We start from the raw sequence: 19,347 nt of genomic DNA, 5'->3' as shown, positions 1-19,347 counted from the left end.
TGAGAGAGGTGAGGCGGAGGGGTGACACCTGAGCAAATCAGGGGTAAGCGTTGAAGGGGAGTAGTGACGTTTAACTAGTGCATGGTGAGACATGACTAGCGGAGGGGTGAAGTCTGACGAGGAGGGGTGGGGAATTTCCTAATATGTATACCACAATCCTGACCTCATTCAACAAGTCACTCTTTGTTTGAAATACACATTTAAAACAGTACTTGTCTTGTTTTGCAGCTCTCTGCTTCCTTTGTCTAACTCCCTCACCTCCGACTGAAAATCCCCCTTAGAATATTACAAGTGTAATACACCCCTGACAGCCCCCCAGGTCCTGTAATCTATGGTGACACAGCACAGTCGCTGGCCTGACCCATATCAAGAAAATCCTTCTAATTCCCTTAAATAATTAGCACGAAGCATAACTTTGCAGGAGATTAACCTTTTTTTTAGGAATCATATGGGGCAGCCTGCCCAAAAAGTCTGATGGAAGTCCTGCAGCCAGAAGTTATTCATCCATAGGATCACCCGAGTCTTGTATTGAGAATTTTAGCAAACTGGGGGGTAGATTGTGAAAGATGATTTAAACCAGTGTGTCTGATTGTCTGATCTTTCTTGTGATAACACTGTCTACTCTTTGAAGCGACCCATTGATCCAGCACAAAGTAAACCAAGTTAATTTCCACATCTACAGGGGTGGTCATTGTGTCTTTGGGGGGATTTTTGTAGTTACTTTTGATCAAGAGATAGTGATTTCACTATATTGGCAGCGGCACCAAGGCTAAACCCTATAATTGTCACTTTGGGCTTGTATCCCTCACAGGGAATCGACCCCACTGGGCACAAACTGGTTAAATCAACATTCTTTCAACGCAATGTCAACGTATTGTGACATGGAATCCACGTGGAATATACACTGGATTTGGAAAAGTCATCAAAATGATTGTTTTGAGAGTGATATTTCAACCACAGGATTATGTCATCATGGTAACCAACATAGACAAACCTTGTATAAAATATACTGAACAAAAATAAAATGCAACATGTAAAGTGTTAGTCCCATGTTTCATGAGCTGAAATAAAAGATCCCAGAAATGTTCCATACGTACAAAAAGCTTATTTCTCTCTCATTTTGTGCATACATTTGTTTACATGCCTTCTAGGGGGCATTTATCCTTTGCAAAAATAATCCATCCACCTGACAGGTGTGGCATATCAAGAAGCTGATTAAACAGCATGATCATTACACAGGTGCATCTTGTGCTGGGGGCAATTAAAGGCCACTCTAAAATGTGCAGTTTTGTCCTCACAACACAATGCCACAGATACCTCAAGTTTTTGAGGGAACGTGCACTTGCCATGCTGACTGCAGGAATGTCCACCAGAGCTGTTGCCAGATAATTTAATGTTCATTTCTCTACCATAAGCTGCCTCCAAAGTCATTTTAGAGAATTTCTTAATGGATAATTGATCTAAAGCTATTATTTTGGTCTCCTATCCAGCATTTTAAACAAGCCCAGCTTAGATATGATACTTGTCACTGACTATTATCAATGTGCTATCATGAGAATGATTGTTGAGAGATCTCCACTTAAAAACTAAATATAGATTCACAGCTGCTATCGAAGTCATTCCAAAGGGTAGGTTTAACAGAGCAAATGAAATGTGACTGTACTTTATCAATCATCAATGATGTTATTTAGGCCTACATAGCATTTATAAAGTCATCAACAGCTATTGCTTCAATTCAACACAGAAGTAAACTAAAAAGAGACAATACAATAGCCCTAGGATTTCAAGCTCTGGTTTATTTAATTGTGTTTCGTTGTGAACGCAACCAAATATCAACATTTGAAGGAGATGCATTTTCTGCTTGGATAGTTCCTTCTGTGCCAGTGACTTAGTCTGGCTTTAATTCCAGTTTTCTTCAAATAAAACATGTTTGTGTTGGATTCACATCTCCATCTCAACCAAAACTCAAAGTTAAAGGACTAAATCAAATCAATAGGACTAAATCAAATCAAACAAGCATTTAAAGATTGATTTGAGCATAAGGGCCATGAAAGACAGGCAGACGAAGGATGGAAGATGATTACATTCAGGATGGTCAAAAACAGTAGCTAGCTAACAACAACCAACTACTTCCTGTTTTGTCTTCTTCTGCAGTTGCGAAAAGCTGGTGTAGTCTGGTTGTAGTGTTGTGACTACTTATTTACTACCAACATCAAGTAGTAAAAATCTCAACCTGATTACTACTGGAAACTGTGTGTGTTCCTTGCATTCCATCCTATCTATCTTATGGGCAAAGAAAATGTGAATCACAGCTGGGAAATCCTCATTTTCCAAGGAACCAAAAGTGCTGAACAACAGCCAAATCTGGTTAAATATAATATGTTTTATTCTGCCCAAGGCAAATTCCAAGGAATACCAAATTTGGCAATACTCTTCTTGAACTAGATTTGCTTTATGAGCTGCCAATCAATCGTATGATGGTGCACAGCTGCAAGCAATAACCTACCAACATCATACACATACAGTACTGTAATGAAACCATTACCCCATTTCTACCCACTGGGCACAGACGTCTAGTTTCTACCCACTGGGCACAGACGTCTACCCACTGTTCAACGTCTAGTTTTGTAAAAGTTGGGTGAAGATATATAATACATATATAATCAGTTTTCCATGTTGATTCAACCTCATCACATATATTTGGGGGGTTGAAATTACGTGGAAACAACGTTGATTCAACCAGTTTTTAGTTACATATATAGTGGGTAGTTACATATATATCATTGGTAGTTAGTTACACATTACACAATCTGTAAATTGACTATTCAGTGAACTGCAAAGTTGGATGGATGTTGCCTCCCATCTGCTGGTGGAACATGGGATGGTTGTTCCCTGGGTTGTTTCCATAAACAGTAAACACAACAGTCAAAGTGGTCATTACGACAGTCCCGTGCAGTGACCCATTCATGTTTTGACATTTGAATGCTTTGGTGAAGTTTTATACAACATTGTTATTTTTACACAATGCGATACTTAGGGAATAAGGCACGAGAGGCTGTGGTTTATGGCCAGTATACCAAGGCTAAGGGCTGTTCTTATGTACGACTCAAAGCAGACTCAACGCGGATACAATCCTTAGCCGTTGTATATTGGCCATATACCACAAACCCTCAATGTGCCTTATTGCTATTATAAACGGGTTACTAAGGTAATTATCAGTAAATAAATATATATTTTTTTGCAAATCAGCACCAGGAGCCAAACTATCCGGTTTATTATATACTGTAGCTACTACTACAAATACATCTTAATGTTTTGGCTACGTGTATTTGTTTACTTACGGTAATTTACGTGTTTATTTCCATACTTACGGTATATGAGAATCGAAATAGTGCGCAACTACCTATGTGCAAAAACTAACATGTCAGCGCCCTTGAGCTGCACCTCTCAAAGAACTTCTCTGGCTTTGGTGATGGTTAGCTAGCTACGATAAATGAACATCCAGAAAAAAATGATTTATGGAAAATAGTCGTTATGGTCGATACAACTGTACACACTATCCAAAACCCTTCAGAACGTCATATCACTTCAATTAGCTGTCGTTGTGTAGTACAAAACAAATCAGCTAGCTAACTAGATAACATGCTAAACAAATCAACAAATTATAAAGAGTAATATTGTTCCACTGTTGTATTGAGCCTTTTATGCGAACCATTGTTTAGTATGGCTTTTACTCAAGCTGTCAAAATGCACGTAGGGAACGTGTGTGTTCGGTCCTGGATGTCCTTTTACCAGAGGGGGTCTACTGTCATGTCCCAAAGACAAAGAGATTACGGAGCGGTTCTATGCGGTAGATGTCAAAATTCGTCCCAAAAGCTTTGCCCAAATAGTAGAGCTATGCATGCAACTCGGCCATTGATGATTACAAAGTTACTGTCAGTGGACGAGATCTTTGCCAGAAGATCACTACAGGATTACATCAAGAAGATGGAGACAGAGTACAGAGATAGTCTGACAGTTGTCAACATGACAGAGGGACAGCAGGACGGTGAAGAGGAATTGAGAGTGAAGAGAACAAGAGTTTCTGTACTAGCCCCACTAATCCAGTACACTAGAGAGCTTCAGACAAAACAGCAGGAATTTGCTGAAACTGAAACATTACTGAAAGGTGAGGCCACACCTAATGTGTGATGTTCTATCAACAGAAGGGCATCTCATGGCCAATAGGTATCAGCAGCTTGTGAGTTTGACATTGTAACAAACGGTACCTGTTCCTACATCAGGTGACTGTGTATAATGTATGCATCTTGTATCTACCAATGAACAAAAATATAAATGCAACAATTTCTAAGATTTACAGTTCATATTTGAAATCAGTCAATTGAAAAAAATGTATTAGGCCCAAATCTATGGATTTCACATCAAATCAAATGTATTTATATAGCCCTTCGTACATCAGCTGATATCTCAAAGTGCTGTACAGAAACCCAGCCTAAAACCCCAAACAGCAAGCAATGCAGGTGTAGAAGCACGGTGGCTAGGAAAAACTCCCTAGAAAGGCCAAAACCTAGGAAGAAACCTAGAGAGGAACCAGGCTATGTGGGGTGGCCAATCCCCCATGACTGGGAATACAGATATGCATATGTTGGTCACAGATACCTTTTTTTTAAAGGTCAGGGCATGGATCAGAAAACCAGTCAGTATCTGGTGTGACCACCATTTGCCTCATGCAGCGTGACGACACCTTCGAATAGAGTTGATCTGACTGTTGATTGTGGCCTGTGGAATGTCATCCCACTCCTCTTCAATGGCTGTGCAAAGTCGCTGGATATTGGCGGGAATTTGAACATGCTGCCATACACGTCGATTCAGAGTATCCCAAACATGCTTGATGGGTGACATGTCTCTTGAGTATGCAGGCCATGGATGAACTGGGACATTTTCAGCTTCCAGGAATTGTGTATAGATCCTTGTGACATGGGGCTGTGCAATATCATCCTGAACCATGAGGTGATGGCGGCGGATGAATGGCTCGACAATGGGCCTCAGGATCTTGTCATGGTATCTCTGTACATTCAAATTGCCCTCAATAAAATGTGGTCTTCGTTGTCCGTAGCGTATGCCTGCCCATTCCAAAGCCACTATGGGGCAGTCTTAACAATGTTGACATCAGCAAACCGCTCGCCAACACGACACCATACACACTGTCTGCCATCTGCCCGGGACAGTTGAAACCGAAGTCATCCGTGAAGAGCACTTCTCCAGTGTGTCAGTGGCCATCGAAGGTGAGCATTTGCCCACTGAATTCGGTTACGACACCGAACTGCAGTCAGGTCGAGACCCAAGTGAGGACGATGAGCACTCAGATGAGTTTCCCTGTGACTTTTTCTGACAGTTTGTGTCATCAGCTGTCCGTGTGGCTGTTCTCAGACGATCCCGAAGGTGAAGAAGCCTGATGTGGAGGCCCTGGGCTGGGGCGGGTATACGTGGTCTGCTGTGGTGAAGCCGGCTGCCAAATTCTCTAAAATGACGGTGGTGGCTTATGGTAGAAAAGTTCAAATGAAATTCTCTGTCAACAGTTCTATTGGACATTCGTCCTGTCAGTATACCAATTGCACGCTCCCTCAAAACCTGTGACATCTGTGGCATTGTGTTGTGTGACAAAACTGCAAATTTTAGTGGCCTTTTGTTGTCCCCAGCACCTGTGTAATGATCATGCTGTTTAATCAGCTTCTTGATATGCCACACCTGTCAGGTAGATGGATTATCTTGGCAAAGAATGTTAACTAACTAACAGGGATGTTAACAAATGTGTGAAATGTGAGAGAAATAAGCTTTTTGTGCGTATTGAAACATGGGACCAACACTTTACATTTTGCATTTATATTTCTGTTCGGTATAAATGGATCTTTCACTGATAGTAAATTCAGTGAAATAAGAAACATTGTTTTTCCTTTCTAAGATGACGACCCAGACATGCGTGACCTGGCAGTCCTTGAGAGGGAGGCTTGTCAGAAAGCCATTAAAGATGTTAGACAAAAGGTACACACCTGCATTTTAAGTTCCCCCTACAGTCGGAATAAGATGACACTGATTAAAGCACGTTTAGGATGGCGAAAGGAAATCGAATCAGTATGGAAAACATAGTTTGAGAAAATTACTAAACTGTCATGTCTGATTCTTCTACATTCCTTCAGATCCTGTCCCTGTTGATCCCTGAGGAGGAGTCAGACATGAGTGACCTGGTCCTGGAGGTCACCGCAGGGGTCGGAGGTCAGGAGGCCATGCTCTTCACTGCAGAGGTCTTTGACATGTACCAGAGCTTTGCAGCACACCAGGGCTGGGGGTTTGACATCCTGGAGTACATGAAAAGTGAAATAGGTCAGTCACATTAACAGGTTTGTTGTCAAATCATTCCTGTTGCTAGTGTTTACCCAAACTTCAACTGACTCCATTTTATGAATGGTAACTTTGTGTGTGTGAATGTCAACTGTCTGCAGGTGGGTTACGTCATGCATCAGCCAGTGTCAGTGGTCCTAAGAGCTACAAGAGGATGAAGTTTGAGGCAGGTGTGCATCGCGTGCAGAGAGTCCCTAAGACTGAGAAACAGGGCCGAATGCACACCAGCACCATGACCGTGGCAGTGCTACCCCAGCCTACAGAGGTGAGACCTTCCCTGAAGCATTTGGCCCTTGTACTTACCTTGTACTTACCTTCTTTCTTTGGTAACATTACCACTGTTACCAAAGATTAAGTACAGACTTATTTTGCTAATTGCTCAATTCATTATTTCTTTTTCAGATCACTTTCACAATTAATGCGAAGGACTTGAGGATTGAAACCAAGAGGGCGAGTGGAGCCGGGGGCCAGCATGTCAACACCACAGACAGCGCAGTGCGAATAGTTCATCTACCGACAGGTAATCTCAGCCAATACAATTTTGCAAGGATCAGACAGTGGAGTATGAAACTCCTATTCTTATATAGATTTGATTTGAAACCAATGGCGTTTTATCTCTGTTTTGGGGTCATAGGTGTGGTATCAGAATGCCAGCAGGAAAGATCCCAGCTGAAAAATAAGGAGAAGGCCATGAAGGTTTTACGTGCCAAACTCTATAGTATGAGGCTGGAAGAAGAGACCAGTAAGCGATATACTGCACGGAAAGTCCAGGTACGAATCTGAACTGCACATATACAAGATTGTTCCTGGTTAAAATTGTTATATAAGGAATGGATATCAAAATCCAGTTCAAAGTTTTACATACAGTGCATTTGGAAGATATTCAGCTCCCTTGACATTTTCCACATCTTGTTACGTTAAAGCCTTATTCTAAAATGGATTAAATAAAAACATTTCCTCATCAATCTACACACAATACCCCATAATGACAAAGTGACAAGTTGTATTTTTTATTTTTTGCAAATGTATATAAAAAAAAAAACTGTAATACCTTATTTACATAAGTATTCAGACCCTTTGCTATGTGACTTGAAATTGAGCTCAGGTGCATAGTGTTTCCATTGATCATCCTTGAGATGTTTCTACAACTTGATTGGAGTCCACCTGTGGTAAATTCAATTGATTGGACATGATTTGGAAAGGCACACACCTGTCTATAAGGTCCCACAGTTGACAATACATGTCAGAGCAAAAACCAAACCATGAGGTTGAAGGAATTGTCCGTAGAACTCTGTGACAGGATTGTGTCGAGACACAGATCTGGGGAAGGGTACCAAAACATTTCTGCAGCATTGAAGGTCCTCAAGACCACAGTGGCCTCCAACATTCTTGAATGGAAGAAGTTTGGAACCACCAACACTCTTCCTTGAGCTGGCTGCCTGGCCAAACTGAGCAATCAGGGGAGAAGGGCCTTGGCCAGGGAGGTGACCAAGAACCCAATGGTAACTCTGGAGCTCAGTCAAAGTTCCTCTGTGGGGATATAAGAAACTTCCAGAAAGACAACCATCTCTGCAGCACTCCTCCAATCAGGCCTTTATGGTAGACTGGCCAGACAGAAGCCACTCCTCAGTAAAAGGCACATGACAGTCCGCTTGGAGTTTGCCAAAAGGTACCTAAAGACTTTCAGACAATGAAAAACAAGATTCTCTGGTCTGTTGAAACCAAGATTTAACTCTTTGGCCTGAATGCCAAGCGTCACATCTGGAGGAAACCTGGCACCGTCCCTATGGTGGAGCGTGGTGTCAGCATCAGGCTCTGGGGATGTTTTTCAGTGGCAGGGACGGGGAGACTAGTCAGGATCGAGGGAAGGATGAACAGCGTGAAGTACAGAGAGATCCTTGATGAAAACCGGCTCCAGAGCACGCAGGATCTCAGACTGGGGCAAAGGTTCACCTTCCAACAGGACAGCAACCCTAAGCACACTGCCAAGACAATGCAGGAGTTTCTTTGGGACAAGTCTCTGAATGTCCTTGAGTGGCCCAGCCAGAGCACGGACTTGAACCCGATCGAACATCTCTGGAGAAACCTGAAAATAGCTGTGCAGCGACGATCCCCATCCAACCTGACAGCTTGAGAGGATCTGCAAAGAAGAATGGGGAAAAACTCCCCAAATACAGCTTTGCCAAGCTTGTGGCGTCATGCCTAAGACTCAAGGCTATAATCGCTGCCGAAGGTACTTCATAAACGTACTGAGTAAAGGATCTGAATACTTATGTAAATGTGATAGTTTTTTATTTTTTATTAATTAGCAAACATTTCTAAACTGTTTTTGCTTTGTCATTATCTGGTATTGTGTGTAGATTGAGGGGTGAAATAATTTAATACATTTTAGAATAAGGCTGTAATGTAACAAAATGTGGAAAAAGTCAAGGGGTATGAATACTTTCCAAATGCACTGTATGTTTACTACAAAGTAATTTACAAAACCTAGACTTGAACTCTCAAAAAGACAGTGTTGTAGAAGGACAATGGACAGCAATGGGCAAAAGTTCATATGGTTTGCAATGATAGAATCGACATGACTGACATAGGGGAGAAAGTTGTCTGTTGGAAGATTTACTGCCTTGAAAGTGGAAGCTGAGATGGGCTTGGGGGAGTGGGAACTCAAATAGTTGCCGGCTGTCTGTTGGCTACAAAGCTTTTACACTAAGTGTTGGTCTGTATAGCACATTTTCTTTATTGACTATGTTTAATCTATCCTTTTTTTAGATTGGTACCAAAGGTAGATCTGAGAAAATCAGGACCTACAACTTTCCCCAGGACCGAATCACAGATCATCGGATTTTGAAAACAGTGCATGATGTCAGGGAGTTTCTTGTGGGTGAAGAGCTTCTGGAGGAAATGAATTTGGCACTAGAGGAGTTCTCTAATCAGGAGATTCTCATGGACATTCTTGGAGAAAATAACTCTGATCAATAATAGTCTATGTGGTAGTTTACATTAAATCTATGAAGCTATGCATGTTGTCTTTTGCAAGATCAGTGTGTTTGTTTGCTTGTTTGCCTTCATGGTTTTAGTTTAAGAGCCCACTTTACACACTCCGCCCATGGGTGTGAACTGCCAGTTCTCAAACTGCTTTTTTCTCTTTTAGCAGTAAAACTTCAAAATACTTCAGTACCCCCTCCCCCCAGCAGAGACAAAGTATTGCCCAATTAATTATATTTGTGTATGACATGACAGGTATTTGTCAGTGACTGCCTATTACTTTATTCATGCTGTGTTGACTGCTCTTTTCTTTTCCCATATTTCAAACACATTTGTAAAAGAATAAGAAAAAAAATCATTGCACCAATATTTAAACGAGTCGCGTACACCTCGACATATTTTCTACTGTATTTTCCAAGAAAGGTTTTTAAACTGAAAATAAAAAATGGTATTGTTTGAAATACTGGGGGGAAAATGCAGCGGTCTATTGCGCTCTGACGTATAACGTCAGCGTGCGCTTTTCTCTACTCCCATTTGTTTCCCGGTTTAAAGGTAACTGCCGTGCTTGGTCCTCATTGGTGTGCGCCTTTTGGACACGGATTTCAAATGTGTAGCTAGGAAACAGGCGCATTTTCATATTGTCTTCATTCAAGTAGTTCTCAAGTTCGTGAAACCCCGCTTAGCGAGCTAATGTCGTTAGCAAAAGTTTAACAGCAGAAATAGGTGGGAATCAAGAAGTCATTAAAGTTACAGGTATGAAACATTTTGTTACGTTACCTCAAGTTTTCTATTATAGCTAGTTAACTTGTGTTCAGCTATGATATGTCGTATTTAATTTGATGCAGGCTGGTTAGTTTGCAACGTTAGTAAATGATAACCAATTTGACTAGCCATAACTATCTGGCTTAGCTACCTAGCTATGAAGTTTAATATTAATTTAACGTCCGGTAGTTAAACTGCTTTGTAGCTATACATTTTGCAATGACGTTAATATCAATATTACAGTTTCGTTTTTAAGCGCTAAACGTACGCGCGTAAAATTAGAGGTTAGCTAGCCTTGGCTATCCTATTAATATAATAACCACAGTCAACATTATCTTTAATATAACGAAGGTTAACGTTACTGGAAAGATCTGATGCTGCAAACGACTAGCGTTAACGATGGTCTTTTCGTAGTTAACTACAGTATTTTACTCAATTGTCTAGCCAGTTAGCTAGCTATGTTACAAGCTAAATTGGGGGGAACTAGGAGTGCGCCCTTTGGAGAGATTGCAGTTCTACGTTGTCTTTATACTTTTTGATCAACCAAACAATATCTAGCTAATGTTACATTTTAGAGAATATAACAAACTCTATAAGTGGGCAATCCACTGGTTTGATGCACAACGTGTTGTAGTTCTGACTAGCTATCCAGTTTGGCGCGTTTTGATTGAGATGAAACTGGCTAATGCAACTTTTTATCTTCTCTACCTCAGGGTTACAATTTGAACACAATCAGTCATTAAAAAAATGAAATATCCGTCCAACTACGAGGAACCCCGATTTCCATGCGACATGGAGAAACATGTCACATACAAGGAGTCTGGCCTGAGAACCTCACCACTAAAGGAATGCGCCCAAGTAGTAGCCAAATCACAGCTCTCACCATGTGTCACCACAGCTGCAAACTTTTGCCTCGAGGATGATGTGAAAGGTGTTCACAATAAGGAGAATAACCAACATAATGTGGACCTTGACGGGGTGAACCTAGGCTGTGAAGCATTCGAGGACAGCGGTTTCCTGTCTTTACAGAACAGCCAGATAGAGGACTTTGATAACATAAAGGAACTAGAGAAGTCTCCAGGACAGCATATATTCTCCCCAAGTACTCCAGTTGCTGATTATCACAACAAGGCTAAGCATACTGCCTCAAAACTCCCCATACTGAAGTTTCAACACGCTGTATGCCAAGAACTCGCCAACAGTTTCAAGAGGACCCAAAGCTATGACTGGTCTGTCATTAGCAGGCTAGCAGAGGACTCTGGCCTTGAAAGGGTTATTGGTGGGCACTTGGGCCTTGAATGTATGGACGTTTTAAAAGCACTGCTAGAGAGGGACATGAAGCACATCCTCACAAGGATCCTGCTTCTGCTAGGAGATGTAGACTTGATAAGGTAAACGTGTGATCTTTACTGGTCCTATGACAGTTGTAGAGGTTTTTCAACTGGGAAATGCCTTTATACTCTTGTGTATTCATTGACAGTGGTTTGAAAAGTATTCAAATGTCATACTTAAGTAATAACGTTGCCTTAATAGAAAATTGCTCAAGTAGAAGTGAGTCGCCCAGTAAAATCCTATTTGAGTAGGTCAAAGTATTTTGTTTTAAATATACTTAAGTATCAAAAGTAAATGTAATTGCTCAAATGTGCTTAAGTATCAAAAGTAATAGTGTAAATCATTTCAAATTCCTTATGTTAGGCAAACCAGACTGGTCCATTTTCTTATTTAAGTTACGGACAGCCAAGTGCTCAATCCAACACTCAGGCATGATTTACAAACGAAGCATGTGTTCAGTGAGTTCGCCAGATCAGGGGCAGTAGGGGTGACCAGGGATGTGGGACGGCAGGTAGCCTAGTGATTATTGTTGTACTAGTAATCGAACGGTTGCAAGATCGAATCCCTGAGCTGACAAGGGGAGAAATCTGTTGTTCTCCCCCTGAACAAGGCAGTTACACTGTTCCTAGGCCGTCATTGAAAATAAGAATTTGTTCTTAACTGGCTTGCCGAGTTAAATAAATAAAATAAAAATAATTTAAATATATATTAAACGTTCTCTTGATAGAAGTGAATCGAACCATTTTCCTACCTTGCTAAGCATTCAAAATGTAATGCATACTTTTGGGTGTCATGGAAAATGTATGGAGTAGAAAGTACATTTCTTTGGGAATGTAGTTAAGTAAATGTAAAAAATAAAACTACTTAACTAGTACTTTCAGGTGTTTTTAACTTAAGTACTTTACACCGCTGTTCATTCATGGTGGTTTTGTTTTCTTCACAGCTGTAGAAAAGTGAGCAAGACCTGGAGAAAAGTAATCTGCCAAAACAAGTCTGCACTCTGTAGATGCGACCAGGCTAAAGAGCGACTCAGGGTAAGCCCTTACATTTAACTGGGGTTCCTATAGTCATTGTATACCCTTTATCGGGTGGCAATAGTTCTGAACCACATTGATGGTTTGTTTTTTAGCTTGCAGCGGCTCCCAACTTTGCTAATCCCTTATGCTGATATGTTCTTTATCTGGATTCATTTACAGGGGCCCCTTCCAGTACTTCAATGTTAATTACCTAACCATAGGGTAATCCACTGTATGAATATTGTTTGATAAATGACAATGTCCATTTTTGTTGTAGGACACAAGAACCTCTGCAGGACTGGAGAATGTGGGCTCTTTGACGCGAGATGCGGCGCTGTCCCGGGTTGTGATGTCCTGTATGCAGAGAGTAGCTTCAACCCCTATCCAGAAGTCTACCTATAGGACGCGCTCCCAGAGAGAAGGTGCACAGACGCTGTACTGCTCCCAGCAATCTCGCTTCAGAGAATACCAAGAGGTGAGGGTTGTGCTATCCACTCTGCTTGTAACGGTTCAGAGGACATAATGGTGCTCAGTGTGTGTACTTATTGAGAGTTGGTGTCACCCTTCAATCAGTTCCAAGAAAGTCATTGACATGTTCATGTTACAAATGATACAATGAGTGAGATATGCTCTGTAGTCTTTTTTAACTTTGGTTTTGTTCTCTAGGCTGCCAGTTTGCTGAAGCAGCACGAGTCGTTGAAACCCTGTAAACGCTGCGGCTCTCCTGCCAAGCACAATGCAGACGCCATGAGGGCCACCTGTACCCGCCTCAGCTGTGGATTTGACTTCTGCACCCTGTGCCAGGGCCCTTTTCATGGCTCCTCAGTCTGCCAGACAGGGCTGGCCCGGGGGCCTAGCAGCTCCAGGGCTAACCCTATCCTCATCGGCAGTGCTCGCAGCAAGAGGAACGTCAGACGCCTGTGAGATCAATGCAGCCCTGGATGAAGACTCAATCATTAACCTTTTTAAAACCAACAACATTTCAAATCTTATTTATTAGTTTTAGTCATGGACCTTTTAACACACTGCCCCCTCTCAGGCCAAAAGGATCTCGGGCTATTGGAATACTCTGTGTTAGAACACACTGTATTCTGTGACAATCCCGTGATGTCAGTTGTCCGGCATTAGTCGTCAGAAAGCGACAATCTTACTGGAAGCCAAAAAATATCATTTTACCTGAATTGTACATTAATTTAATATTTCTTACTGGAATATCTGTATGTAAATATATTTTTTTAAATGTGAGATGTAAATATTTATATTGTTGAAATAAAATATCTTTGGGGATTTTTTTCTCCAAGTGTATTTTTCAAAGCTACATACCACCAGGAAACTTAGTTTCAAATGTAATCAAGCCCAGAGTGGCGCATTGGTCTAAGGACCTGCATCTGTGCTAGAGGCTACAGACCCTGGTTAGATTCCAGGCTGTATCATAACCGGCTGTGATGGGGAGTCCCACAAGGTGACGTGTAATTGGCCCAGCATCGTCTGGGGTAGGCTGTCATTGTAAATAAGAATTTGAAATTAACTGACTTGGCTTCTTAAATAAAGGTTGCAAGCGGAGCATGTTACAATGCCACTAGCTTCAAAAGCGCTGGTGAACTGGTGAAACTACGCCGTTCATCCATTTGTGCCATACTGCAATGTATTTTCCAATGGAATTGGCAGTCAAATCTTGTGACTTTAACAAAGTTGTTTGGCCTCAACATCTCACCTCTGTATAAAGGAGTAATGATGCCAATTAATTAATAAAAAGGCATTACATTGTAATTCCAAATGAATTTCTACCAAGCTGCAAATGGTTAACCTCAACTATGGCTCTCTCCCTGTACTTCTCTCACATACTGCACAGGGGTTCCTATGCTGTGCTAAAATCCTCATTACCTGGAAAGATGCATTGTTAACCTTAAGGAGTTGAAGGCTGGACACCAGTCATTCACACTCTTCATGGTCATAATTTGTCAATGAAAATATAATCAGTACATTGCTCAGGGTAGCTGGCTCAGTAAATTACTCTAAGGGTTTGATAATGTGCTATATCTGACTGACAACAGACTCATTCTAATGGTTTGGAATGAGGTGCAACTTGTTGGCTGTACAGAGTGGAGCCAAATCATACCTGTCTAAAAACAACTCATGAGATCCATGATACATTTTCTGCCCAAATTTTTATATGCAGAGAAAAGGCTGATTCACCTCAAAAACAATTACCGGTATTCTCCAATAAAATCAAATTGGATGTGTAAGCTTATCTGAAACGTTCCTGTGTTATACACATTGGGGGCATTTCATAATTGAGAAATGTATGTTCAATTATAAAGTCTGAGTAATACAAACACAATCTCTCCCGTCTGACAAATTGATTTCATAGGCCTTATCTGGTGCCTGAAATAAGTGGTGCTTGGTCGGTGTCTATGGTAAAGCAACGGGCCAACTTATTTCACAATTTTATTTTTCAATAGTGAAACATGCTCTCTGCATTAAAAGCATTTTGCTGTCACTTAAAATAGATGCACACCCAATACATCAGTGTTTTTTCCAGTTAGCCTTCCACTCAGCGTGTGTCCTCCCTGTCCATTGGTGTCTGGCCACAGCTCCCTCTGCTCACAAAATGTCAATGTGCAGTCGACCATTCCGCCATGTGTCCTGCCAGCCATGGTGACAAGAAGTAGCCATTTTTGTGACTCCCCCTTGTGCTCTGGCCAACACCCCCGGTGATGGAACTACAATGAACAAAAATATAAACGCAACATGTAAAGTGTTGGTCCCATGTTTAATAAGCTATCAAACAGGCAAAACATCAATAGAGAGACTGAAGTTGTAGTTCAATGGAAAAGACACGAGACGTATGTGGCAGGGTCTACAGACTATCACGGATTACAAAGGGAAAACCAGCCACGTCTCGGACACCAACGTCTTGCTCCTGGACAAGCTAAACACCTTCGCCCGCTTTGAGGGTAATACAGTGCCACCGAAGAGGCACGCTCCCAAGGACTGGGTTCTCGTTCTCCATGGCCGCCGTAAAACATTTGTGTGTTAACCCTTGCAAGGCTGCCAGCCCAGACGGTATACCAAGCTGTGTCCTCAGAGCATGCGCCGACCAGCTGGCTGGAGTGTTTACAGACATATTAAATCTCTCCTTATCCCAGTCGGAGGTCCCCACTTGCTTCAATATGTCCACCATTGTCCTTGTACCCAAGAAAGCAAATGTAATTGAACTCAATGACTATCACCCTGTAGCACTCACCTCTGTTGTCATGAAGTGCTTTAAGATGCTAGTTAAGGATCATATCACCTCTACCTTACCTGACACCCGAAACCCACTTCAATTTGCATACCGCCCCAAAAGATCCACAGACGATGCAATTGCCATCGCTCTGCACACAAGAACAATACCTATGTAAGAATGCTGTTAATTGACTAGCTCAGCCTTCAACAACATAGTACCCTCCAAGCTCATCATTAAGGTCGGGGCCCTGGGTCTGAACCCCGCACTGTGCAATTTGGTCTTGTACTTCCTGACAGGCCACCCCCCAGGTGGTGAAGTTAGCAAACAACGCCTCCACTTCGCTGATCCTCAACAGAGGGGCCCCACAAGGATGCGTCCTCAGCCCCCTCCTGTACTCCCTGTTCACCCATGACTTCCGAAGAATTTCTGAACAAACTGTCAGAAACTGTCTCAGGGAAGCTCATCTCGAGTTCGGCGTCGTAACTGACTTCAGTAGGCAAATGCTCACCTTTGATGGCTACTGGTATGCTGGAGAAGTGTGCTCTTCGCAGATGAATCCTGGTTTCAACTGTACAGGACAGATGGCAGCGTGTATGGCGTTGTCTGGGCGGACGGTTTGCTGATGTCAACCTTGTGATCAGAGTGCCCCATGGTGGCGTTGGGGTTATGGTATGGGCAGGTATAAACTAAATGAACACAATTTCATTTTATCAAGGGAAATTTTAATGCACAGAGATACCGTGACTAGATCCTGAGGCTCATTGTCGTGCCATTCACCTCATGTTTAGCATGATTATGCACAGCCCCATGTCGCAAGGATCTGAACACAATTCCAAGAAGTTGAAAATGTCCCAGTTCTTCCATGGCCTGCATACACACCAGACATGTCACCCATCGAGCATGTTTGGGATGCTCTGGATCAACGTGTACAACAGCGTGTTTCAGTTCCCACCCATGTCCAGCAACTTCACACAGCCATTGAAGAGGAGTGGAACAACATTCCACAGGCCACAATCAACAACCTGATCAACTCTATGCGAAGGAGATGTTGCGCTACATGAGGGAAATGGTGGTCACACCAGATACTGACTTGTTTCTGATCCACACCCTTACTTTTTTTTAAGGTATCTGTGACTAACAGATGCATATCTGTATTCCCAGTCATGTGAAATCTGTAGATTAGGGCCTAATTAATGTATTTAAATTAACTGATTTCCTTATATGAATTGTACCTCAGTCAAATATTTTAAATTGTTGAATGTTGCGTTTATATTTTTCTTCAGTGTAAGTGTAACACTTTTCCTCCCCCTTTCTTCCACTAATAGTATAAAGGAGAAAAATATAATTCATATACAGTACCAGTCAAAAGTTTGGACATACATACTCATTCAAGGCTTTTTCTTTATTTTTACTATTTTCTACATTGTAGAATAATAGTGAAGACATCAAAACTATGAAATAACACATATGGAGTCATGTAATAACCAACAAAGTGTTAAACAAATCAAAATACATTTTAGATTCTTCAAAGTAGCCACCCTTTGCCTTGATTACAGCTTTGTACACGCTTGGCATTCTCTCAACCAGCTTCACCTGGAATTCTTTTCGAACAGTCTTGAAGGAGTTTCCACATATGCTGAGCACTTGTTGGCTGCTTTTCTTTCACTCTGCGGTCCAACTCATCCCAAACCATCTCAATTGGGTTGAGGTCGGGTGCTTGTGGAGGCCAGGTCATCTGATGCAGCACTCCATCACTCTTCTTTTTGGTCAAATAGCCCTAACACAGCCTGAAGGTGTGTTGGGTCATTGTCCTGTTAAAAAAACGAATGATTGTCCCACTAAGCTCAAACCAGATGGGATTGCGTATCGCTGCAGAATGCTGTTGTAGCCATGATGGTTGAGTATGCCTTGAATTCTAAATAAATCGCTGACAGTGTTACCAGCAAAGCACCCCCACACCATCACACCTCCTCCTCTATGCTTCACGGTGGGAACCACACATGCTGAGATCATCTGTTCAACTACTCTGTCTCACAAAGACACAGCGGTTGGAACCAAAAATCTCAAATTTGGACTCATCAGACTAAAGGACAGATTTCCACCGGTCAAATGTCCATTGCTCGTGTTTCTTGGCCCAAGCAAGTTGTGAACAGTTATTTGACTTATTTGGCCAAAAATAGTTCTGCCATTAAATGTGGCATTTTGAGTATGACCCTTCTTCTGATGTGTTCCTGATAGGTCCTTATCGTAAAGTCAGTTGTAGAGATTTAGTGAGTAGCGTATCGCCCATCCTGAATTTTAACATTTTCCAAAATCTTTAAAATCTTTAATTTTCTCAGTGCATCTTGTGACTTCAGGCTATTAAAAAGGGTTGGAATTCCATGAAACCAGCAAACATGGACAGGAATGACTGTAAGTTGAAAGGAGACAGCCTTTGACTGTGAGTATGTGTCAGATGCCATTTGTGCTCAAAGCACACCAGATGATACATCTCTTAGCTGCCCTTTCCATGACAGATATTCACATGGGTCATTAATTAATCTGATTTATTGAACTCATCAGACTTTCACACAATCAGGTGTTTACCTACCCTGTTTAAGTCAACAGTGGAGTCGTGTATGAGTCATACAGGGGATACTACAGTAACTTACTTTAATTGATCTGATTCTGACAATTTTCAGATATTCACCTTTTTTTTTGCCATGACAAATCAGACAAGTTCCACAATTGTGTTTGTCAACATCTGCAGCGAGCGTCTTCTGTACCACATAACAGCAATACCTTCCATGCGTCCACAAAGATGCAGAGGTAAATATAATGTATGTATTGTGACCATCTTTGTATCTGTGCCATTATAGCAACATTGAGGCTATCTCCATTTTGAAGTAGGACATTTTCTTCTTCACGATTGGCTGATCACTCCTGATGGCTCGGTTGGACATGACTCTAACATTGTCACCAGGAAGGATCAGCCAATGAAGCTGGAAGTCTAACCAAGTCGACTTCATTAAAATGGTGGAAGCCCTCAATGGCACTGCTCATGCTAACACGGCCTTTTGCCTCTATCATTCATTAAGGTCGTGACTTTCAAGTCTGCCATGGACTTATAGAGCAGCGGCCAATGAGTCTGAAGGACAGTTTCATGAGTCCCAGAGGAATTCTGAACATATGCCTCTGTAGGATGGCTGAGGGGACATTGGTAATGCTGTCTCTTTGATTGGGTAATTTTCCCATCAAAGAGCCATTTTGCTAGCATGACTACCCACCCACCATGGCGTCGGCCCAACGCCATGCCCACTATTGTTTCTTCTCCACCAAGAGTCTGGATTTGCTTTCCTCTCCGACGTCTTGCGGCGAACACATTCTGTCCAGTCTGATTGGTCGCAGAATCCTCATATCCCTCAGTATGTGATGGTGACACACACACACACACACACACACACACACACACACACACACACACACACACACACACACACACACACACACACACACACACACACACACACACACACACACACACACCATATATCACAAACAGTGGTTGATGCACATGTCCAGACACAACCTGTGGGTTGGTGTAGGTACGAAGCTCTGGACCATGTGACGCTGATAAGGAGTGAC

At 41.9% G+C, this 19,347-nt stretch overlaps 2 protein-coding genes across 5 annotated transcripts in view; both read left to right on the top strand.

The window, feature by feature from the left end:
• mtrf1l (mitochondrial translational release factor 1-like) overlaps positions 1-9,636 on the top strand; it is a 59,202-nt gene extending 49,566 nt beyond the window's left edge. The window contains exons 1-8 of one of the 4 annotated variants that reach the window (XM_052498689.1): positions 5,023-5,285; positions 5,396-5,545; positions 5,963-6,042; positions 6,198-6,381; positions 6,501-6,664; positions 6,802-6,919; positions 7,034-7,170; positions 9,169-9,636. In XM_052498689.1, the coding sequence (XP_052354649.1) occupies positions 5,527-5,545; positions 5,963-6,042; positions 6,198-6,381; positions 6,501-6,664; positions 6,802-6,919; positions 7,034-7,170; positions 9,169-9,378 (912 nt within the window). In that variant the 5' untranslated portion in view covers positions 5,023-5,285; positions 5,396-5,526 and the 3' untranslated portion in view covers positions 9,379-9,636. The other 3 variants (XM_035754561.2, XM_035754563.2, XM_052498690.1) reach the window with 3 other exon arrangements.
• Positions 9,637-9,783: 147 nt separating this feature from the next.
• fbxo5 (F-box protein 5) lies at positions 9,784-13,781 on the top strand. The gene is made up of 5 exons (XM_035754564.2): positions 9,784-10,137; positions 10,860-11,537; positions 12,422-12,512; positions 12,772-12,969; positions 13,161-13,781. Exons 2-5 carry the CDS (start codon positions 10,894-10,896, stop codon positions 13,416-13,418), a joined length of 1,191 nt encoding a protein of 396 aa, XP_035610457.1. The 5' UTR covers positions 9,784-10,137; positions 10,860-10,893; the 3' UTR covers positions 13,419-13,781.
• The last annotated feature ends 5,566 nt before the right edge of the window (positions 13,782-19,347 follow it).

The sequence above is a fragment of the Oncorhynchus keta genome, chromosome 36, assembly GCF_023373465.1.
Source record: "Oncorhynchus keta strain PuntledgeMale-10-30-2019 chromosome 36, Oket_V2, whole genome shotgun sequence".
Lineage (NCBI taxonomy): Eukaryota > Metazoa > Chordata > Actinopteri > Salmoniformes > Salmonidae > Oncorhynchus > Oncorhynchus keta.
The sequence above is the reverse complement of the archived record's forward strand: the minus strand, read 5'-3'. Positions and strand labels throughout refer to the sequence as shown.

Bases quoted from the DNA above. Each gene is read 5' to 3' on its own strand.
- fbxo5 (XM_035754564.2), top strand. From the start codon at position 10,894: ATGAAATATCCGTCCAACTACGAGGAACCCCGATTTCCATGCGACATG. The intron at 11,538-12,421 runs GTAAACGTGTGA...TTTTCTTCACAG, and splicing joins GGAGATGTAGACTTGATAAG to CTGTAGAAAAGTGAGCAAGA. The intron at 12,513-12,771 runs GTAAGCCCTTAC...TTTTTGTTGTAG, and splicing joins AGGCTAAAGAGCGACTCAGG to GACACAAGAACCTCTGCAGG.